This window comes from Hylobates moloch, unplaced genomic scaffold (assembly GCF_009828535.3).
Source record: "Hylobates moloch isolate HMO894 unplaced genomic scaffold, HMol_V3 SCAFFOLD_18, whole genome shotgun sequence".
Classification (NCBI taxonomy): Eukaryota; Metazoa; Chordata; class Mammalia; order Primates; family Hylobatidae; genus Hylobates; species Hylobates moloch.
The window spans coordinates 42,678,106-42,702,370 of record NW_026652293.1 but is presented as its reverse complement, the minus strand read 5'-3'; the positions used below and the strand labels follow the sequence as shown (position 1 = coordinate 42,702,370).

Below are 24,265 nucleotides of genomic sequence, written 5' to 3'. Positions count from 1 at the left end.
GCTGAGATGGTAGTGCTGATACACTGTGACAGGGCACCCTCTAGTGGCCGTAAACATGAACATTTTCATTACGATTATTGAAGAACATGGCTTTGTGGACATGCATGCAAACATCGAGGATTTGGGTTTGTTACTCTTAGATAATGCCAATAAAGCGAATAAAGTCTCACTAATTATACCACTTCTAATAGTAATTCCTTAGTCAACTGTTCCACAAAAATCATGTTCTGGGCATTGATAAGATCTTGCAGTGCTAAAAGAGACAATTACATTTTAAATTAAAACATATTAACATTTGAATCTCACATAAAATACTGAGTAGTTCTTTATGAGACTGAAAAATAATGTGACATCACTCAAAAGGATGGTGCAATAGCACTTGGGTTAGGTGGCAGAGCTGGGGTCTTTCTAGGGGCGATCTTGCTACAAACTTGGCTGTGACTTTGGGCAACTTGCTTCATTTTTGGGAACCTGTTCCCTATTAAAATACAGAACTGTAAGCCTGAACAACCCTTTTTCCAGCTTTAAAATTCTCTGAATTAAGGGGGATACGTTATCCATTTTAATATAGAGCTCTGCTTTCAAAGAAATTTGATGTCAACTTTTCTTTATGAACATGGGGTCTCAAGTACAGTAGTTTAAAGACCACGCAAAGACGAGTTTATACTATTTTAGAAAACCAATCCAAGCCATCTGTAGCAGAGCCAGCTAGTCACTAACAAAGATTCATATTTCCTTTCCATAGTGTAGAATTTTGCAGAAGTACCTGTCCAATCAGGACTCCATTTAGCGGCTCCCTTTGCATTCAGGTGGGACCGTATGTTTAGCTCTTCCCAAAGGAATAGCAAAAACCATGTGTATTTCTAAGCCAAAGTATTTCCAAAGTAGTTAAGTACCAGGTGCGTGACCCTCCACTCTTCTAGTTCCCCTTGTCCTCCAATGGATAACACAAATGTGAAAGGAATCTATTGAATATGAGCTGCCCAGGAGGGCCACCCAATCAGAAATACCTGCACTGGATTTACTATTTCTTGTACTTTGCCACCTAAATTATCATCATTTAGGTGCCTGAGTTCAAACTGGTTCTATAACAAGACAGAATATGCCTGTACTACTCTAAGGAAAATTGGCTTATAGGAATAAAAATTTTTCTGCAGATACTGACAAAATTTAAAGGGTGCATAGTTGATCTAGCAACTAAGGTTCTATGACTCTTCTGAGAAGTATTAACTGTGTAAAAGAAAGATATTTTTAATAGAAAAATGGAAACAACCTGAAGTTCAACTGAAAACAGATCAAATAAATTAAGACAAATATATATAGGCAGAATACTATGTACTTACTGTAAAGGATGAATAGACTTCAGGCACTAACATGGAAGGATGTCCTCAGTGAGAATTATAGAAGTTAAAGATATACAGTATGATTCTGTTGGGTTTTTAAAAAAATTTATAGGTTTTGCATAAAGACTGGAAAGTTGAAGATCAATAATGAGTGAATACTGCTTTTAAGGTAGATTTTCACTTCCTTTACACCTTCTACAGCCTTTAGTTGACAGAATGTGTATTGCTTTCATAATGAACATCTTCATATACTCTACCCTTTAACCAAAACTCTCGCCATTCTCACTCCTTACCTCCACACCTATGCTAAACACTTCTCTCTGGAGCATCCTCCCACAAATGCTATTTAATCAAATCTGATTAGGCAGCTTCTCTTCCCCAGAAATTGATCTCACTGCTCATATTCCAGAGAATTTTCTCCCATTTGTTTAACCATCCATTACCCTGGAAGTCTTTTTGCATCTTAGTGTCTTAGCTATTCATGTTGGGCTTTATCTGTTTTCCCACTTACTAGATAAGGCTTCTTGTGGGAAGAAATCAAGATTTCCTCATCTTTGCTTCCCCTACAGTGTTCTAACAATAGATGCTCAACAAATCTTTAATAAATTAAAATGTGGCATTTTTTTGCAATTCAATGTGCATATTATATTGCTAATAATTTAGAAAGAATCCAAATGATAACTTTATTTTCAAATTTTATTTTTATGGAATTTTCAGCATGTTTAAACTTAATTTTTAGAACAAGATAAAATCCAAAAGCTTAAAATCAGATATTTTATAATGTGTCACAATTAAGTATGGAGAGTTCTGTCATTTTTGAGGAAAATCATAATTCTTAAAATGCAGATATTTACAATATTTTTAAATACAGACATATACAACATGGCATATTTAAATGTACAAAATAGTTGAAATTATACTTTATTACAGAACATTCCAAAATTCAAACTAATTTTTAAAAGTCCACAAACACTGATAGCATTTGGAAAAAAATAGCAACAAGTTTATCAATAACCATGCAGTATATTTAGTAACTAACTTATACACAACACATAATTTACATGTCAAATCCACAAATCTAAAGATATATGACTGATCTATTTAACTCACGCTAGAATCTAAATACTATTTTATAATTCATAGGTTTAAACACATGTTTTACAGTAATCTATGAAACAGGAATATAAACTACGAAAACATATTTAACTGACTTCTTAAGAGACAAGGAAACGTCAAAAATAGCAAATCAGGCATTTTTTTTTTCCCTGAAATTAAAGTTCTTATGAATACCTTCATAAACACCAAAGGAAGAAAATAAAAACAACTCAGACATTACAACTTAATTTCACCTTCTCAAACTTCTGTTTACAGCTCTTGGCATAATCACAGCTCCCCTGGGATATTTTTATTTTTTCCTGATTTAGTGGAGACAACATATTTATTCCCTCCCTTGTTCCAGGAAAAATGTAAGGTGGCTTAGAATATAGACTCAGAATATACTAGAAAGTATAATTATAGGTTAAATAAAAAAGAAAATAGAGAAAGCAGAATTTGGGGGAATAGCACATGAAGCCATTTAAGAAAAGGTCAGGAAATATATCCGAAAGTATATTACATTATTCTCCCACAGTGATTTTCTGGAAATATTGCCAAATACATTAATTTGTAAGAAAACTAATATTAAAGTACTGGTAAACTAGAGATGCTGATCAAATTTCTTTGTTAAATTATTTATTTACCCTGATGAAGCAGATGATTATAAAAATGTGCTTTTCTTTGTGCTTGGATAAAAGAAGTTTTCCTAAATACCATATATTGGTAGAATATAGGTGAAAAAAAAAAATTGGGGCACCCTTACTGAATTTCTACCGAGAATTCCATCAACTGCTGTCTGCTGACTTGCGACTAGATGGCTTCAACTCAGGTGCTCATGTGTTACACGGCTGTTTTGTGAGCACAAAACAGAGCAGCATCAATTCCAGGGCATCCTGACTATTGGTTCTTCCAGCTCACCTCATCAGGACCCAGCAAGAGAAATGGGAGGTAGGTAATGCAGAGGAGACCTGCTCAGGTTGGCATGTTGAGGCCACAGTCTCCTCTGTTGGGTTGAGAGCTGCAGAGGCTCTGACTGTGCTTACAGTCTGCATGTCACAGACTTCAACCCCACTCCTAGGGGCAGGGAAGGAATGGTATGGACAGAAGACTGGGAGCAGCATTCAGTAGCTTCAGGAAAACATGCATGGTCTGTCCATCTCTATTCTACAGGCCTGGCTTTCAATAAATAATAGAAAGGGTCTTGTATCTATATGCTGAGAAGTAAGAATGGAGGGAGTGACGATGAAGGAAAGGGTTTGTGGGAAATGGAGAGGAAAGAAAGGTATTAGGATGTTTCCCTTTCAAGTGTGGCATGAGTTTCAAAACTACAGATTAGGGACTGACCAGAACAAAAATATCTGAAGACTAAAACAAATCACTGCTTCCTATCTTTTTTGAGGATGAATGGTCCCAAGTAATCCTTGTGAGTTTTGGTTAAGTTGGGAAGGAAGGAAGTTCAAGTCTATAGACCTATAACCGTGGAAACTGCAGTGCTCTTGGATGGAGTGGCAAAGGCTTCCCCAAGGACTGTGGTGGTGGGAAAAGGGGACAGAATAATGACTGCTATTTTTCCAGTGATGCCCTTCAGAATACAGGCAATGCCAACTTATCCATTAGGCACAGTACCTAAGGCCCACAGTTTTTTAGAAGCCCACAAAAATGTTTTAATTTTTTTTAGCCTCATAAGAAAAAACTGAACTTCTAAACAAAATGTTTTAATCTAAAATATTAATACATTCATTTCACACAAATACAATTGTAAAATATCACTTTTAATTTTGTATGGAAGAAGGGGTCTAAGATGGCAAAACTATCTAGGGCCCACAAGAATCGTAATGCAGCTCTGAATACAGGGTCAAACAAATTGTAACTGAGGCAATATAACTTGAACAGGAAACTGAAGATAATTTAAAAGGATTAGAGAAGAATGGTCAAGGCTAAAATAATGGAGATGGAGAGTCTGAGTTTACTGATCCTGTTCCACTGGTTTTTCTTTTCTTGAATGTTACTCTGGAATTAGATTAAGTCTAATATTGGGGAAGCACTAGTGTCGATTTCCATTAGCCAAGCCAGAAAAAAAAAAAATTAGCTCATTATTTTATAGTCATTGTGCAATAACAAAGACAGAATCAGGATGAAGACACCTGCATGTCTTTAAGTCCTTTAGTCCTTTCTCCACTTCTGTAAACATTATTAAAGGCAGGTGTTCCTTTGAGACCCTGCCTCCTGAACTTCCTGTATCATAGGCCCCCTCAGTTCTAGACTTCCTCTGTGCTTCTACAAGGCCCTGGCTCCATTATCCTCGGTAGTAGCAAAGGCTGGTAGTGCCAGCAATGTGGGTACCTGTGGTCGCAAAATTGTTTTAAGAATATGACAGAAAAAGGAAGCAGGGAAAATGATGAAGAGAGAAAGAAGTAACCAATTTTAACATACTAAAATTATACTGTCAAAAAAATGGGGAAGGATTTATATACTACATAAATTTATATACTATATATATGTAATTGTTTTTTTAAATAGTAGCACTGAGATATTTGTACTTCACACTTCTCTGTATTTTAAAATATACTTTATAAGACAAATGTACTCTATAGTCAGAAAATACTAAGTATTATTTTGAAAATTGTGCTCTCAAGGCCCCAAACTCTTGACAAGTATCATCCTTGAGATCCTCACAATATGGCTTAGATTAGCAAATATGGTTAAACACTGGCACACAGGGCAGGGAGACTCATATTTGAGAGCAGAACTTTTAACAATTTCCATTACTTTCCATCATCCAAATTCATCCGTATTATAGTATTTGTTCCCCAATATATCATGAGGAAACAGGTCAAAAGGAAGATGAGTACAAAGGAATCAACCACTGCCTTTCACAGAATCACGCAACTTCGGAGCTTGGAAGGGAATACTAAGCCATAAAATTCAGGCCCTTGATTTACTGGTGAGGAGCATGAGGTCCAGGTTATGTGTTTTGATTAAGGTCACACATCAAAGTTGGTAACAGAGGGTAAGAGCTCAGGTTTCCTGACTTTGGGTATAGTTCCTCTTACACTCTCAGCCCTCAAACTAATTGTTTTATAAGCTACACTTCATTGTTTATCCTAAGTGCACACAGAGAAATGGAAAAATACTACCCTTTTTTTTTAAATGTATGTTAATTTGGAAACTGTATTAACTCAAAATATAAACTTCACATGAGTAGTCCAACGATTAGAATGAACAATAAAATTTTAGTTCTGGAAGGACATTAAGAAGTTAAGTTAGACTTCAGTTACTCAAGAATTAAGGCTCAGGGAAAGCAAACTATATCTCCCCAAATCACAAAGTTGAGACAAGAACCAGGTCACCTAAAGCTGGCTCACTGCTTCTTCCAATACTCCTTATGCTTCATTGGCTATTGATTACAAACAAAGCAAAATATAGAATCAATCTGAGTTAGATATAAGGAAACATTAGTAAGAATGTTTGGTGAATAGGTATAAATAAATTCTCTAAGAAATAAACTAAAATCTATTGAATTTCAATAAAAGGCAGCATGACTGCTTATTTTATTTTAAAATTGGCTTAAATGCAGATCATAATTCTGAGTTTTGGTGTCATTTGAAGATGATGTAAGGCTTAACAAATGTAAAACAGAATTCTAATGTTTAAAATTCTCTAGATCAGGGTTTAGAGAATAATAGCCAACAGCCTATGTTTTATGAGGCCTGTGAGTTAACAATGGTTTTTATCGTTTTAAAGGGCTGTAAAGAAAAAACACACACACAAAGAAGAATGTCTCGTAGAGATCATATGTGGCCCGAAAAGTCAAAATTATTTACAAACTGGCTCTTTACATTAAAAAAGTTCATTGACCTCCATTATAGATTCAGAAAGCATATGAAACTGGGCTGAATATGTAATATGTCCTGAAAGGCTTGTTTTAAAAATTAAATCTCTGATTTATTTCAGCTTTATTATCACTTGCCTCTTTCTCCTAATAGTAGGCAGTAGAAAAAAAGTTTGAGTTTTGATTACCTCTGTTCCAGTTAAATGAGGTTTTATCACACCTATTAATATAAGTGGACACACAATTGAAGCTAATTATTTTATGTGTGTAAAATTAGTTAAAAATTTTCAGATAGCAGAAAATGGCATATCTTATGATACTGTTGCTATACAATGAAATGGAAGCAAGTATCTATGATTAGAAACTGGTAATTTAATTCTCTCCTTTGGGTTTTTCCTGTTTTTAAGATTTTCTTGTCATGCCTCTCCTGGCCTCCTGTTAGATTTATTAATCAGTAGTTCTAAACCATATTAATTATCTCAGTGACCACCCATCCATATCTCATTTATAGCCATAAACAAATTTCACCAGAACATATGGAAAGAATGGAAGTGCTTTTAAATGAAATATGAGATACCACAATGGAACATAAATGACTAGTTCAGGGAAGACATGACTTAGAGACATAGTCCAAATCCCAAGCTGAACACAACAGGAAAGCCGACCAGGCTCCTAAGTTTCACAGCCTACAGCATTGCTCAGTAAAGGACTAGAACACCGTGGTGGACCCTGGTTTGCAGAACACTCTGATAATCGCTATATGAAAACAAATTCGTATCTCTTCCTTTTCACATGATTTATGTGGCAAAGTTTGGATTTTGTGAAATAGAGAAAAAATACCAAAGCTGTGCCAATGTTAACTGCAATCACTTCAAGGTTATAACTTTGAAACTAAGATCTACTGTGTCAAGATTAAAATGTCTTAACTTTAAAATAATCACATTAACAATTCCTTTGTACAGTTCTCTTCGGTTACTCCATTCTCTTGGTTGCTTTTATAATTGGAAAGGAACAAATTTTCTATTTCAGTCAAGAATTCTTCAGCCATAAAGCAATTGGTCACTTTGCTCAGAGTCTTCCTCATACACTCCAAAAGCTAGTTGAAAAGAAAAGTTTTACATTTAAATACAGAAAAAGTATGAGGGTTTGCATTACTATCACTATTTTGTCCCTTTCCAGACCTCACATTTCCTAATGCTCAAATGAGAAACACTCTCCTTAAAAATGGTTGAAGATTAACTTGTGTTTAATAGTCACAGAGCTGGAATGGAGGAAACTGCTGCTGAGGAACACTCAGCTTAGTACTTTTATGATTTTACATAAGGAGACAAACCTGAGATTGTTTATGTGATGCCTTCTACTTTGGACGTATTTGTGACTTCTCTCCATTTGTAGTTACGCTTACAAAGCAAAATAATCCTGAGCATACACACACACAAACATCTAGGTACATAAAAAGATAGGATTCTGCCATTTCAAAATGAGGATGCTAGCTAGAGTCTATTTCCTTGGAAATGTGCATATACTTTTTCAACAACACACAAAAAAGTGGATATAACAGAAAGGAGTAAAAAATATTAAAAAGAAACAATGTTTAAATTTTCTATCCCCAATTGCTATTTAAAAAAAGACAAATGTTGCAGATCTACTAGCCTTCAATCATTACAGAAGCAAAACCTAGATGTGAACTGATAGAATTCAAAACTCTTACTTCCTACTAGAAAGTTAAATAAAATGACTATTTAAATTTAATCATTAGATTTATACCATCATTCTTAAAAATGACCAATTGTTAAGGCTAAAATGGAAACATGGCACTTTCAAATTTAATAAAATGAGAAAAATGTTCTCCATTGTGTATAATAATCTGCTAAAATCAGCCGACACTGACAAATTTATTCTAAAATAGATTTTTTTCTATGTGCAAGCTTGGGCAACAAAACACATTACTAATTATCTCCTAGAAATTAATTTTCCAAAGGAAAAAGTAATAAAAGAAATATACAGAAAATTATCCACAAAGTATTAGGCACCATGGGAAAACACACTGAGATGAATAGCTTCAGAATCTGTGAACAATGGAACCAATTAAAATGAAGACAGCTTACTTTCTGCAAACAAGTCAGGTCAGAATCCCGGCGAAAGATTTTATCCATGGGGACGCTGCTGTAGGAAGAAATATGAAAACAAACTGGTGAAACGAATACTATAAACTAATCAGTTTCATAATAAACTATCACAGATGCCATACATCACAATTTTATATTTAACTTGGGTTTTCTCTGAAACGTAATTTAATGAGCAACACTGCAGATGTGCAACCATCTCAAACCACAGTACATACCTATGGGAGAGCCTGTATTTTTCTATTATCCATCTTGTCTTTTCAAATACTAATCCCCACTGAGGTTCTTCTAACATCTGCTGTACTTCAAATTTGTAAGGTAAGCCTAGAAAAGCATAAACAAGCACATTTTCATCAACTATTTCTTAACTCTCCAATCTCCTTTTAATTATATTTAAAATTCCCTTTAGTGTTTTTACAACCATAGCTTTGCAGATCAGCTGAACAGCACTTTAAACATAGTGGGCATTCATTAAATATTTATTGCCTGATTGTACTTGGTCCACTAAGCATATTAATGCCAAGCTATTAATAATAAGAAGAAGAGTAAAAGTGCCATTTACATGACAATTCTACGCATGGCACTATGATAGGATAATCATGTAATTTATCACCTAAATCAAGAGACTTTTTGAATGAAAGAAGGTACTATTAATAATTATGCCTGAACCACAGGTTTAAAGTGGGATTATCCTAGACAAACTAAGACATATTGCCATCCTAGTGATAATTAAAAATCTCTCTATATATATACAGGTTATTAAGCTTACAACAATGCCGTAAGGTATTTTTTTTTTTTTTTTTTTACAGGTGAGAAAACTGAAGCTGAGATACATTAAAAAACATATTTAGGCTAGCACAGTGGCAGGACATAGATGTTAAAACCCAGCAGGTTCACCTCACTTCTGAGCCCAAACTCATTCCACCTCCCTAGAAGAGCTAATCTAAGACTAGACAAAGGATAGGATGAACTCTGGGGAGGCAGCAACTGCTTTGAGTGAAAGTTGTTATACTAAACTCTGGAGGAAAGAAAGAAGCCCAAGGGGTGGACATCATATATTCAGCTAGAAAGGAAAAAATACCAAACGATGAGCTATCTTAGTAATTTTTCACATATCCTTCAAGACCCCCATGTAAATGCATCTATAGCATTTTTTTAAAAGCTCAACTGATTCACTAGCAAAGGCTGATACCGTCGTAGTAACACTTATAATGCAGACTATGTGCCACCTAAAACTTGATGTGAAATCACTTAAATGAAGGAGCTGCCATTATTCACTTTTTTTTTTTTTTTTTTTTTTTTGGATGAGGACACTACGTCATAGAAAGGTTAACCTGCTCATGATCAGATATAAAAGGCATAGGCGGAATTTGAACCCAGGCAGTCAGGCTCGAGAGTTCTGCTTTTAACTTTTACATAATACTACCTCTCAACTGGGTTTCTACCAAGGTAAGGCTTTTCAAATAAATAAAATGCCAGCAAATCAGAAGGCATGGAAAAAAAAGAAGGGGAAAAATACAACTACTTCCTCACAATGAAATAAAGCATAGCTTAACTGTCAATATGCTCTAAAAAGGCATTTTTTCAGGTGTCTGGAAGAAGGAAAGGGGACAGCAAGCCTGATGATGATGACTGATCTTTTTTATTTAATTGCTCAATTTTCCTCTTCTCCAAAAACTTAAGAAGAGTGACACATTATAGTACACGGGGTATTAAGCAAACTCCTTTTGGTGATAACAATCATTTACTTGACATGCTTTGATTACTTACTAACCATGGATACCATCTATATAATCATAACCACCCACTGAAAACCTATTATTTGCTAAACACTTTACATATATTACTGACACACCTTACAACCATACACCTACTGTAAGAAAGGTAGTAATTTTTTCTCATTTTACAGATGTAGCAAAGGAGAATGAGAGAGTAGACTGCCCAAAGTAAAATAAGCAATAAATGTCAGAGCTGGGATCTGAATCCAGTAGAGTGACTCCTACTCTCAGTGAAAGTTGAAGATGAAAATAAAGAGGTAAATAACGCATTTTCAATCTATGCTGATGCAAAAACATGAAAACATACACACAAATTATATACAGGTCTATTTGGTATTTTTAAGAATATTTTTTAAGTTAAAAAAAGGTACTTTTAAAGTCAATAAGTTTCCTTTTATAGAGAATATTTTTATCCACTAAAATATCAGAAGAAAACTAATCACTAAATATATTTCCTGCCTGTCACAAGTAAACATTAAACCATTAGAGATATTGTAAAGATATGACCTGAGTTAAAAGCACTGTAGCACAAGGTATCCCATGGCTTCTAGAAAACCTTAATTCTTGCACCAGAGGATTTCTAAGGGCAAAGCAAAAGACCTAGGATTAAGATCTAATACGCAGTGTTAAGCATGGACAAGTCATTTACAAGCCAGCTCTGTCCAATGGTAGCTCATGGGAGCATCATGGATAGTTCCCTCTAATACTTTCAAGTGGTTCTTTCCCATCTGGGCTAATTTATTCACATGCATGTGCTGATCTGTACTTTGCTAAATACTCCAGGGATACTCTTCTACTTATCTCCAGAGTTCACTCTCTATTCTGCTTTCTGTTCTCTTGGGGCTCTGTCTCACAAACTCAGCTGTCTTGGTCTCCTTATCTCCATCACCTTAATTGAGTCTGCCTGGCTCTGGGTGGGTTTCTCCTTCTTGTACCATATCTGAAAACCCTCTTAAGCAGTAAGCTAGGGTAATGTGGGGCTCTTTTCATTTGTTTCCCATCTCTTAGCAATCGTATTCCTTTGCTGCTCAATGTTGTGTTTAAATACCATTATTTTATATATTTTGTCCAGTTTTTTGGTAGTTTCAGACAAGTTCTTGTTACTTCATTTTGGCCAGAGTAGAATTCCATGAACTAAATTTTAAATTTCATGTAATTCTAATCAACTTACATTTAAAGTCACATGTACTGCTATTGTATTGGATAGCACCAGAATTGAGGTTCATTACCAAAACCTAGCAGTCTGTGAGATTACCAAATCAAGTCAGATGATGGTTTAAAGATGGTTTAAAAACGATTTAAAGAGAGAACAAGTTAATTGCGATTCTTTTTATAAAATTGTACTGAGCTAAAGAATAATGTGTATTATCTGCTATGCTCAAAATGGACATTCCAGACTAAAAGCTAATACCAATATTATTAATTCAATAAAAACCCATAGTGTTGACCACCTCCTAGATGCAAAGCAATTTATTAGGTGCTACTGGAGAAAAAAGACAAATAAGACATAGTCTCTGCTCTTTGGGTATACAATTTATTAGGACTTGCTAAATAGATAAATTGCATTAAAAGACAAAGTGACCATGGAGGCAGGAATGAAGTGTTGCAGATACATAAAGGATAAAGCAACTGATAGTAAATAACATGGGGGCAGTGCTGGTAAACCTATATCAAATACAGGGCATCCAAGTGAGATCATTAAGAATGAAGAGAGATTATTAAACAAATATTCATTTAGTATCTACTTTATGCCAGGCTTCATGCTAGAAACAGGAGAGAAAAATGGGTACAATACAGTATTTATTCTCAAAGAGCTCATGATCTAACGGGGAAGAGTACTTTTGTACTCTTGTATATGTGGGGTAACTGTAGTGGCAGTGTCCAGGGGCAGTAATGGGGGGTAACTGTAGTGGCAGTGTCCAGGGGATGACCTATAGGAGTGGTAGTAATGACAGAATAAATATCCTAGAGTTATTTAGCCTATTGTTTCCTCTGATTATTTGCTTTCTAGCCACACTCCCTTCCTTTTCCTAGTCTGCTATACTAATTCCCTATCCACCCAGAAATGTTTGGACTACAAGTGGACATAAACCTCGGAGGAATCAAGTCAGATGATGGTCTATGCCAACCAAATTCTTTCCTGAGATAGAATGGGAACAAAGAAAGATACAAATTGAGTTAGTCATTGTTAACCCTAAACTGGCAGGTGACAGAGAGCTGGTGGTCATTTTTTTTCTACAGAGAAAGCCAGTCTGCGTTTATAAAAAAATTTTCATGAGAACAGAGACTGTTTTGTTTACTGCAACATCTCCAGTGCCTAGCATAAACACTGCCTGGCCATAACTTTTCTCCATATTTCAATCCTTTTGCCCAGTGGCCATGGTAATAAAAGTGGGGACTTGAATATAGCAGGAGATTAAGAAAGGAAAGAGGGTGGCTGCAATAGGGTAACACCCAAATAATGATTCCCTAGTTGAGGGCACAAACTCTTGCATTAAATAATTTTGCACAGTTGCAATATTTTGATTTGTATGAGTCAAAGAAATAAGAGTAGAAATAGGATAAAGTTATTTTTGTTGAAAACTTACGATAAGAGCCATCTGGGCTAATTTCCTCACTTATAACCAGGCAGGTAATCTGAGAATATGGTAAGGGATTATTTCGATTATAGGGACTAACAATCATTCCAATGAACTTTGCACCTCCTCTGGAGAAGTAACTCTACAATTACAAGAAAAATATAATTAGTTTCAACTATATAAATTCAAAAGCCAATATTTATCCATACTAACATTTTAAACATCTAATGGGGAAAAGCAGGAACAAAAAGGTGCATTAAAAAGTTCACATCTGGCCCAGCACGGTGGCCCACGCCTATAATCCCAGCACTTTGGGAGACTGAGGCAGGCGGATTGCTTGAGGTCAGGTCAGCCTGGTCAGGCGTGAGACCAGCCTGGCTAACATGGTGAAACTCCGTCTCTACCAAAAATACAAAAATTAGCCGGGTGTGGTGGCACGTGCCTGTAACCCCAGCTACTCAGGAGGCTGAGGCAGCAGAATCACTTAAACCTGGGAGGCAGAGGTTGCAGTGAGTCGAGATCTCACCACTACACTCCAGCCTGGGTGACAGAGTATAAGACTATGTCTCTTAAAAAAAAAAAAAAAAGTTCACATCCAAACTGCAACTAAATCAAATGCCTTAGATATTCATCTCACATTGTACATTTTTCAGGCAAAAATGTGTTCAACCAAATCCGAGATGACCCTTAAAAATAAAAAATGGCCTACACAATCTGTATTTGCCATGAATATATTTACTAATTATATTCACCACCCTACATCTGTAATTCTTATCAATACAGTAATAATGTACAAATACCCTACAGCAAACCCAGTCACATATCAAATGTAAAATCCCAGAATAAAATAAAACTTTTTCTTCAGCTATAAAAAATACATTATGTTTCTTACTATTTCAGTTATAACTAGTCCCTGTCCTAGTTGTTCCCATCAATTTTTAAAGGCTCTAGGAGTATTTATCAGTGATACATTTGTGGCTTGTCTGTACTTAATAAAATAACTGACTTTCTAAATGTTTACATAAACAATTATCAATCTCACAATCAGAAAAAAAAAATGCATGTTCTTTTAAAACCCCCAGTATATGTATTTTTTTTTTTTTTTTGGCTGGGTGTGGTGGCTCACGCCTATAATCCCAGCACTTCTGGAGGCTGAGGCGGGCCGATCACCTGAGGTCAGGAGTTTGAGACCAACCTGGCTAACATGGTGAAACCCTGTTTCTACTAAAACTACAAAAAATTAGCTGGGCGTGGTGGTGCACGCCTGTAATCCCAGCTACTTGGGAGGCTGAGGCAGGAGAATCACTTGAACCTAAGAGGCGGAGGTTGCAGTGAGCCAAGATCGTGCCATTGCACTCCAGCTTGGGCAACAAGAGCGAAACTCTGTCTCAAAAAATAAATAAATAAATAAATAAATAAATAAATAAATAAATAAAACCCCCAGTGTAAAGAATATTAGAAATGCAATAAGAAAAATGTTTAATCTATTTAAAAGGGAGCATTGAGGGGGTGTGCAACCATTTACAGAATATAAATATACATGTAATACCTGGTATTTAGCTTGAGTGTCAATATCTCGTAAGGAAGGATTAGGATCAAAAGCAGGATGAGAATGATACCATCCAATAACACTGAAGCCTCTAACAGCCAAGGTTTCTGAGGCCTGTGTTTGTGACACAGGATCCATCTCACACTGTAGTCCTGTACTCAGACTGTTACATGGTTCTGCTGCACAGACCTATAAACGATTGATTCTCAAATGATTATACTAAAATCCTGTTAATTCTATTACTCTAATGTTATAATTCTTTCAGAGATACAGAAACTTTTCAAGGCCAAGACTTCTATTTGACAATACCACAGGTGCCTTTAACTTGTACGCCAAAAGTCTGATTATATGCTAGGAACTTAGCATGCATTTTTCTACTCAAACAAGGTCGTAATAATGGTTAGTTTTCCAGGTCAGCCCACGTAATACCTGTACGAGGGTATTCTTTCAATGACTCCTGTTACTTATGACAATAATTTCAATAGAATGATGCATACAAACTTTCAACTAAAGTGTTAGTACCTATTTCTGGCCTCTTGGAAGTTGTAGCTTTTTACTAATAAAGGTAATGAAGACCCAAGGCCTCGCAATGTCCTCTCTTAGTGGTAAAAAGAAACAGGTGCTCGGCATATGGAATGTTAAGTCACTTCTGGGAATATATAACTTGCTACATTTGCATATTCTCATATCAATAGGTAAAGTCTGTATTTTAATTATATTCACTGAATTCTATAAAAATATTTGGTATGGTAGTAGGACTAAATAACTAAAACATTTTTTTAAAAGACAGAACTTACTTCAACTACTTTATCAACTTCTGAGTATCTTCCTCCTAACAGACCAATCACTTCTGCCATAGAAACATGAGCATGCTAAAAGAAATACAAGACAGACTTAACCCAAACACACAAACCCACCTGACAAAGTAACAAAACTCACTTATCATAAGAAAGTCATTTGTAAGTATAGTCATCATGCTTTTATAAAATAAAGTAGCATAGGAGAGGAACTAGATGCTAGCATCAGTGCACAGAAACTAAGATTTCACATCTAACTTCACCGCTGGCTGAGAAGCTTTCAACCAAACACTTAAAAATTCTCAGACTCTACTTTTGCAATTACAAAATGAAGATACAGTTTACTCTCCCTACTCAAGGGAGGTATTATGTAAGGATACAAAGTAAAAATCACTCTAAATCCTTCTACACAAAGACATCACAAACACAAAAACTGTTGGAGGTATCGGTAGTTTAGTAAAAACAAAAAAACCCTCCAAATTACAGGAGTTGTGCTTTTTTTCAGTGATCTAAAAGGTGGCAGACACAGATATTAGAAAATTAAAATAGGGTTAATGATGGTAAACAGTCTGCAAAAACTCACATTAATTTATTTTCTCTAAAATATGGAAACATGCAATTGTTTGGCTTTTCTCCAAAAGAAAAGACTTATTTTTAGATTCCTTGTAAAAGAGGATAGTTAAGATCCAAAATACACGTCTTCCATACTCTGTCTTATGCCTGCAATAAAAATACACAAGAGTAGAAATCAGAAAAACTAAGTAAACACAATAGATTATCCTTACCAAATCCATTATTAAAAGTGCTTCTGAAGCCACTTTCACCTGAAATGGCTCCTGAAATATAAAAAACAAAACAAAACGGGGGAGCATAAAAATAGAGATTTTTGTTCTCCCCACCTGGAATGCCCACCCTATTCTCCTTTATCCACCCCACCAAGTTCTCAGCACTAACCAAAGCTCAGCACAAACTAGATTTTTAAAACATTATGATTTAAAATTCCAGCAGGGAGAAATTCTCTCATTTTCAGTCTTTTCATACATATGCCTTGCACATACGGAAAAAGAGTAAGTATTTCCTGCTTGACAGGGGGAAGCGGGGATTGTCTATTGTCATTCATTAATGCATAAATAGTACCTGCTTTTCTTCACTAAACAAATTACAAGGTATCAGTTGGAAGGGATCAAACGAGCTGAAAAAGAAAAAAATATTTTCAACATAATCTCAACAAGATTAGGAAAACAACATTTATTTGCAAATCTGAAAGTGTGTATCAATAATCTAAACCCAAATTCTGTCTCAATGAGAGAGTTTTGTAGGAGATTCCATAAACCCTTTCGAAAGAAGCACTGTTCTTTTAGATTTAACAAGAACAAAAAAAACCCAGGAACTTTGAGATAAAGTTACTCTGTTGTCTTAATTTCCTTTAACACTCAAAGAGGACACTATAAACTATCAGACATATGTCCCACACTAAAAGCAGATTTCAAAAAGTTCAATGAAAATATAATTAACTATCTGTCATGAGACCCAAAAAAGGTTCAAGAAAGATGGAAGTTTATCAAAAACACTTGTCAGTTCAATAACGTGCCCACTATAGAATAGGAACTTAAAACATTTTTTGAATGAATGAATGACAAACAGTTCTGGTAAAGATATTAATGCATTACTCCTATCATAAACTCTTAAAGTGAAAAAGTGGCCAGGTGCAGTGGCTCACATCTGTAATTCCAACACTTCAGGAGGCCGAGGTGGGCAGACCCCTTGAGCCTAGGAGTTTGAGACCAGCCTGGATAACATGGTGAAACCCCACCTCTACAAAAAAAATTTTTAAATTAGCTGAGCGTGGTGGCGTGTCAATGTAGTCCCAGCCACTCGGGAGGCTGAGGTGGGCGGATCACTTAAGCCCAGGAGGTGGAGGCTGCAGTGAGCCATGATTTCGCCACTCTACTACTCCACTCCAGCCTGGTGACAGAGTGAGACCCTGTCTCCGAAAAAAAACAAAAAAGTGAAAAAGTAAAAAGAGGTGAAAAAGGGAGAACCTAAGCAAGGTCAAAAGCACACATAAATCTGAGAAATGTCAGTAAAGAATTGAGGCTTGAGAACTATATTAAGAACAATAAAAAGGTTTTTTTAGGCTATCCTCAGGGAAAGAAAAACACACAGGAATACATTCGCATTAACACAACTGGAAGAGAGCAGGGCAATTCCATTCCCATTCAACCATGGATGGTTAGCTTCAAGAGAACATTTTGTTTTGCTTAATAATGTATCCCAAGTGATCAGAACCATGCCTGACATATACAGCAGGCATTCAAAGATACTGTTGAATAAAGAAAGACCTTTAAATTAGAAAGTGTTTAATCAACACAAAAAGAAACTGAAGGCCAAGATAGATGAGAAAATAGCACAGAAAGAACATCCTGGAGTACTTAAGAACCACGGATATGGAACCGCTGTCAATGCTTGTTGAGGAACGGCAGAGAATGGGAAAGTTACTGAAGGACTAGAAATAGACAATTATTGAGCTTGTTTCACAATACAAAAAAGCAGACTGCAGAAAAGGGGGAATTCGATGTTGAATAGTAGTAGAATTCTAGAAAAAATTATGAAACAGCTGATTTGTGATCCTTAACTAAGTGAAGAGGTGACTAAGTAAAATAATGAGTTCATGAAAAGTCATGATTAAGTAGACCTTATTGTAGACACTATTGATAGGAATGATCTGTTAGAAACTAAAGACTTAAATATATTTTATCTGAAATTAAACAAGACATCTGATATGATTATCCTTCTGTATAAGATGAAGATATATGGGTTAATTGTGGTAATCTATATAGCTGATTGAAGAATGAATGTCTTCGTTGTTTAAATATATACAATGAGGTTTACATTTCTCCAATTAAACATTTCAATCAGTGAGTAATGGCAGGAAAGGCAAGCTTATTGAAATGTTATAGTGCAACAAAGGCTAAAATGAGAAAAGTGGATCTGGATTCAAAAAGATCCTGAAGACCTTGAACAATGACTTGAAAATCATAATAAATATAAGTCTCACATACAGAGTCAGAAAATCAATTATGTGCATACTGGATGAGGAGTCCTAGCTTATTGAGGACTAATTTTTACATAGTTTATCTAATTTAGTCTCACAACAACTGTGTAAGTTTTATTTTTATTTTAGAGAGGTAATATATAATGTAATGATTAGGGGTATGAGTTCTTAAGCTTAACACTTGGGTTTAAAATCAACAGCTCTACTACTTAACAGTGTGAGCAAGTTATTAAACCTCTCTATGCCTCTCAGTTTCCTCATCTATAAAATGGGAGTGAGAATATTAACTAATGCACAGGGTTGTCATGAAGACTATATGAGCTAATAAATATAAAGTGCTTAAAATACAGCTAACAGTGTAATTTAAATTATTGTTTTATAAATGAGAACCTAAGGTTTACCCAAGGACATTTATCAGGCAAAAATATGATCTAGTGGCATTCCTGGATATCGTCTTTTAAAAGGTACACTGACAAAACTACAGTCAATTCAATGGCGCATCTGCATGAAGAGGGAATAGAAAATCGGAGCATTTAACTTATTTGGTGACCCTTAATTTTAAAAGGCTCAAATTTTAGATTACACATGCATTAGAAAACAACAACAAACCATGCAACAACTTGCTAACAATTAGTACCACCCAAAGCAAACCCAGTCATTTCATGAAGGTTCCTGTCCATAGTGTCTAGAGTTGAATGACCAACCTGTCCTAAACAGGGCCCCTTCACAACATATGTTGGATCATATGTTCAATGAATCTGAACAAATTTAAAACGTTTGTTCAAGGTCTTCCAAATTCATAATCAGTGAAACAAAAAAATCTAAAAAATTGTAGCGGTATTTTTTAAACTTAATGTGAACAATATAATGCAGCTATTGAATATTTTTTCATACATTATCTAGCCATTTGTGATAAATGTTTAAAAACCACATTTATGTAACACTACACCTTTTTGTTGGTCTTGGCACTTTTACAGATTTAACAGGTCTGCCTTTTTCCTCTTCTCTTCTTTTTGCCAACTCCTCAGCAGAGAGATGCTAAAACAAAATGCCAACTGATTAAGGAGTCCATCATCTACTAAGAGGCAGAATAAAAATAGTCCTTTAAAATCAAATTGAAGGGCATGTGAGGACAAGAGAGACTAAATTGATATAGATGGGCTTCCTTTTTGCTACCAACATGTAGAAAGGCTGGACAGTATTTTTTAAAAATTGTTTCAAAAGATACGGCCATCCCGAACTGAAAATTTACTCCTTCTCTTGATTTGCCCATTTCAATCAATGGTACCAGTCACCCAGGTTCAAAAACCTCAGAATCACCTGAGTCTTTTATTTCCCATTTCTACTTACCATATTCTACTGTGTTGAGTTTTCTTTCACAACTGAGAGACAGTGCAGAGTAATGATTAAGAACAGATTCTGGATCTAGAATGTCTGGCCCAGTTATTTACTAGCTTAGTGACCCTAGGCAAATTCTAAAGCTTTCATGCTTCAGTTACCTCATCTTTAAAAATGGGAACAATAAAAGTAATAATAAAAAGAAAACAATAATACCACTGTCATGGTATTATTGTGAAGATTGAGTTAATGTTTATAAAATACTGACACTGTCTGACACACAGCCGTTTGTAAGTGTTTATAAAATAAAGTAAATCTCTATTCCATTTCTATGACCAACTTACACCCTGCTCCAGATGAACTATGCACCTTTTCCAGAATATATCTAGTATTTTCCCATGTCTTCAGCTTTGTTCCCTCAGCCTAAAGTGTACTCATCTCCATTTTGAGATTCTTCTGCAGATCCTTCAGATCAGATTATACCCCACATACACTACGAAACCTGCCCTGATCACATCCTTTGGGAGAAACTTACAATTCTTGGGACCAACCTTATTGAACTTACCATAGGTTTTGTCTTTCCTATTAGAAATACAAGCCCCTTATGGGAAGGCTGAATTACTAATTACTGTGCCTAGAATAGTACTCAGGTGAGAAGTTGAGGGCAGGCAATGCGGAGGAGGAAAGACAGACAACTCAAGTTTGAGTACCTTGTGCACGCAAGGCTTACTGAATACCTAGTACTAGCATCTTTATATAGTCTATCTCATTTCTTTCTTACAACAATACTTTGAGGGAGGTATTATTATTATTTACAATTCGTAAGTTAAAAAAGCATAAGATTCTGTGAGGTTAAGTAGTTGCTTAAAGTAACAAAGCCAGTACGTACACATTCACACATTCTATCCATTCTACTGCACTAGCTGTTACAAAAAATATATATATTTAGAACACATGTGTGTCTAATGTCTAATGCTTACAACAATATTTTCATTGGTACATCAGAACCTCTTCCAATAAATGTTTAATGAAACAAATTGGGCATACCGACTTCTTGACACCCTTATCTTGAGTTAGAGACAAGAATACAGAGACAGAGAACCCAAGTTCTGAAATGAGTTAAACTCCTAGTTAACTGCACCACCAGTGCCTTCTACTTTGGTGTTTACTGGTGACTTCCAGACAAATTAACATGGGAATGAAAACATACATGTTAATGTATGAAACAAGTACAATACATATGACATTAAGATGTACAAATATATATTTAAAAACCAGTTTTCATGGATGAGCCATTTGAAAGGTCAAAGTTACCTCAAACGTTTGTCCTTCTAAGTCCTTTGCATCACACCAGTTTCCCCATGGGTCTCGGACCCTACGTCTCCTTGTACGCTGTGATGAGATTAAAGCAAAAGGTAGCAAGATTACTATGGAGAAATCATAGCACATTAATACACAAAATGAAAACAATAATTATCTAAAAGTCAATTAATCTATCAATTTAAATAGTATAATCTCTGGCAATGCCTGACTAAATTTTATTAATTTATGTTCAATAGTTAGCACTCTGGTTACAAATATAACAAATCAGTGATGGCGAGGTAAGGGCAGGAGCACCAGTAGCAGGTGGGCAGGGTGTGGGCTGGGTGTTGGCACCAGAGGGCTATTTAAAAAATAAGATCAGTAATGATTTTCTGTATTTTGCTAGCATTTCTTCTTAGCTTTTGTATTTCCTTTCATTACGTAGGAGCTAAAACACTATGACAAAATTTTGGGGTTTTTTTGAGACAGAGTCTCACTGTGTCGCCCAGGCTGGAATGCAGTGGCACAATCTTGGCTTACTGCAACCTCCATGCCCCGGATAGAGTGATTCTCCTGCCTCAGACTCCCAAGCAGGAACAAAACTATTTTTAAGATCAAAAAGAACCACCAAGAAAATGGCTTCCTTTTCAACCACTTGTGGTAGAAAATCTGCAAGAACACACAGCAAGAGGTATAATATTGAAAACTAGAAGCAAAATAATTATTATCTCCAGCTTTAGAAAGGAGGTGGCCTAGTTGATCAAATAATGAAAAATTACAAAGTTGGTTGACTACATTATTAAAATCCAGTTTTGCAAACCTCAATAGTGAGGCCTTTAAAATGGACCAGTTGCCAAAGGACAGTGTATGACTAGCACCAGCAACTCTAACTGATAACATCCTTTAAGATAGTAAATCTAGATAGAAATGGTTTATAGCCTAAATACTCAGAGAAAAACAGCTATTTTAGCACCTATACTTTCTTTTTCATATCTTATTACTAATTTAATCCATTAGTAAAACTAACAGGATCATATTATAACTCTGCCTTATAAAAAGTGTTGGATCAGCCGGGCACGGTGGCTCACGCCTATAATCCCAGCACTTTGGGAGGCCGAGGCAGGTGGATCACGAGATCAGGAGATCGAGACCATCCTGGTTAACACAGTGAAACCCTGTCTCTACTAAAAATACAAAAAAAATTAGCTTGGTGTGGTGGCGGGCGCCTGTGGTCCCAGCTACTCGGGAGGCTGAGGCATGAGAATGGTGTGAACCTGGGAGGTGGAGCTTGCAGTGAGCCGAGATGGCGCTGCCACACTCTAGCCTGGGTGATACAGTGAGACTCCATCTCAACAAAAAAAAAGAAAAAAAAAAGTGTTGGATCACATTTTTATTTGTTTTTTTTCCCCCGCAAGATGTTTCTTTTTCTTCTAGTAGGTCACTTTATTTTTAAAGCATGATTGACAAATTTTAAAATATTATAAAACTGACTCCAAGAATTACAAAAAAAAGTCTAGTTATTCCAAAAAGGTGATTCTTAAGGTTAAGAATTTTAAAAGAAAAATAAATGAGAGAAAAAAAACTGAACTATATACTTTTAAAAGACACATTAGATTTATAAATTAAAACGAAGCATCTCAAGACCACTTTAGGAAAACATTATGCTTCTGCATCAAGTTTGCTAGTACATTTTAAGGCTTTTTAGGTTTGTTTTTGCCTTAGAAAGCAACATGAAATTGAATGAAACCCAGAAAAGTGAATTGCTAAGGTGAAATACAAGAGGAAACATGTTTTTCTACCAAACGGTCGCTTATTAAACAGCTCAAGAGAAGTAGTTAAACTGCACTAAACAGAGTAAGCAGCAATATGGAGAGATCACTGAGAGAGATAGATGACTGCTTACCATAGACTGCAGACGCTGGGCAAGTTGGTATGCTTCTACTGCATCTTTTCTGTCTCTGATTCGTACTTTGTCAACTGTTTGTGGCCTATTATACACAGCCTGTTCTATTGGAATTCAGGAAAGATAAAACCATCTGTTATTTTGTGAAACTTATTTGTTAAACAGGAAGACACACGTACACTGACTATAGTGGAGCTTCTATGACTCTTATTTCACGATCATATATTTGATGTGCTACTGAGCACCCCTCAAATTAAAAGTAATGCTGTTATTATAAGAAAATCTTAATAAATGGAATATTTAGAAAATGGGTAATTTGCTAACTCTGGCAGTCTAATACAGAAAACATGATTTAATTTTTCTTTTGGTGGCTGAGGAAGCGAAAATCCTTTAGTTTTCCTGAAAAGCTAGTCTCAATATTCAAGGCTTTGGGAAAACAAAGACACTGAAATGAAGGATAGATTCCCGGGCAAATTAAATTCTATCTAGCTCAATATAAAAGAAAATCATATTTGACAGAAAATCTTCTTGTTAGTTGTCTCCCTTTCATAGACAAACACAGAATATACTCTTCTTAAACCATGGGTTACAAGGTTTTATGTACCTTATCACTTTGTAGCTATTAATGGTTGTGTCATTTTAATTCAATAAAAGAGTAGAGGTCAGGCGCAGTGGCTCACGCCTGTGATCCCAGCATTTTGGGAGGCTGAGGCGGGCAAATCACGAGGTCAGGAGTTCGAGACCAGTCTGGCCAATATGGTGAAACCCTGTCTCTACTAATCATACAAAAATTAGCCAGAGTAGTCCCAGCTACTCTGGAGACTGAAGCAAAAGAATCGCTTGAACCCAGGAGGCAGAAGTTGCAGTGAGCGGAGATCACACCACTGCACTCCAGCCTGGGCAACAGAGCGAGAAAAAAAAAATAAAAGAGTAGAATATATTTTAAAATATGTATATTCATTAACTTTAAATTTGAAAAGAACTAAGGTACCATTGTCTTCCATGAAAAATATTTTGACGCTTTTATTACATTTAAGTGTAGAGGCTCACAAATTATTTCCTTTATTTAAACATTGCTAGGCAGTATTTCTAGCATGAATATAGTATTTGCAAATTAAATGGGCTATTATTAGACTTTTCATAAAATAATTTTACTTTTATCTGCTAAAGAACTGTATTCTTAAATTATTTCTATTACTTAGATTGAATATTTTACCTTTAAAGTTACACTCTCAATTTTCAGTGTAGGTCAAATGAAAACACAGTTTAACCAACAGTAAAATCTTAATAAAACATTTATTAAATAATGTTATAGCACCTCTGAATTCTATATACATATAACTACTTGAATTCTAACCATCATAGAAATGAATAAGTGCTGTTAAGGATAAAAAATGTCGAGTAAAAGATGTTGTTGGGTTTTTATTTTTACCACATCCAAAATTGATTGCTCCTATCAATTCGAGGTATGTATGAATCCGTCCAATACAATTAACATCCCCACAGTTCTTCAGGCCAGGACGTACTGAGGTCTTATTTAAGTATTTCGGTTTGCATATCTCCCTAAT

The 24,265-nt window shown here is 35.4% G+C and overlaps 1 protein-coding gene across 3 annotated transcripts in view; it reads right to left on the bottom strand.

Annotated features, from left to right (window-relative positions):
• Positions 1-2,021: 2,021 nt before the first annotated feature.
• Positions 2,022-24,265, bottom strand: part of MYSM1 (Myb like, SWIRM and MPN domains 1) — a 45,611-nt gene continuing 23,367 nt past the window's right edge. For 2 of the 3 annotated variants that reach the window (XM_032136654.2, XM_058430558.1), the window contains 12 exons: positions 24,130-24,260; positions 22,698-22,801; positions 20,807-20,884; positions 19,104-19,192; positions 16,237-16,291; positions 15,885-15,935; positions 15,100-15,174; positions 14,303-14,491; positions 12,763-12,895; positions 8,615-8,720; positions 8,379-8,436; positions 2,022-7,366 (listed from right to left, as the gene is read on the bottom strand). In XM_032136654.2, coding sequence (XP_031992545.1) covers positions 7,208-7,366; positions 8,379-8,436; positions 8,615-8,720; positions 12,763-12,895; positions 14,303-14,491; positions 15,100-15,174; positions 15,885-15,935; positions 16,237-16,291; positions 19,104-19,192; positions 20,807-20,884; positions 22,698-22,801; positions 24,130-24,260 — 1,228 coding nt within the window. In that variant the 3' untranslated portion in view covers positions 2,022-7,207. Of the gene's footprint in view, positions 7,367-8,378; positions 8,437-8,614; positions 8,721-10,681; positions 10,755-12,762; positions 12,896-14,302; positions 14,492-15,099; positions 15,175-15,884; positions 15,936-16,236; positions 16,292-19,103; positions 19,193-20,806; positions 20,885-22,697; positions 22,802-24,129; positions 24,261-24,265 lie in introns of those variants that run through there. The other variant, XR_004245032.2, reaches the window with a different exon arrangement.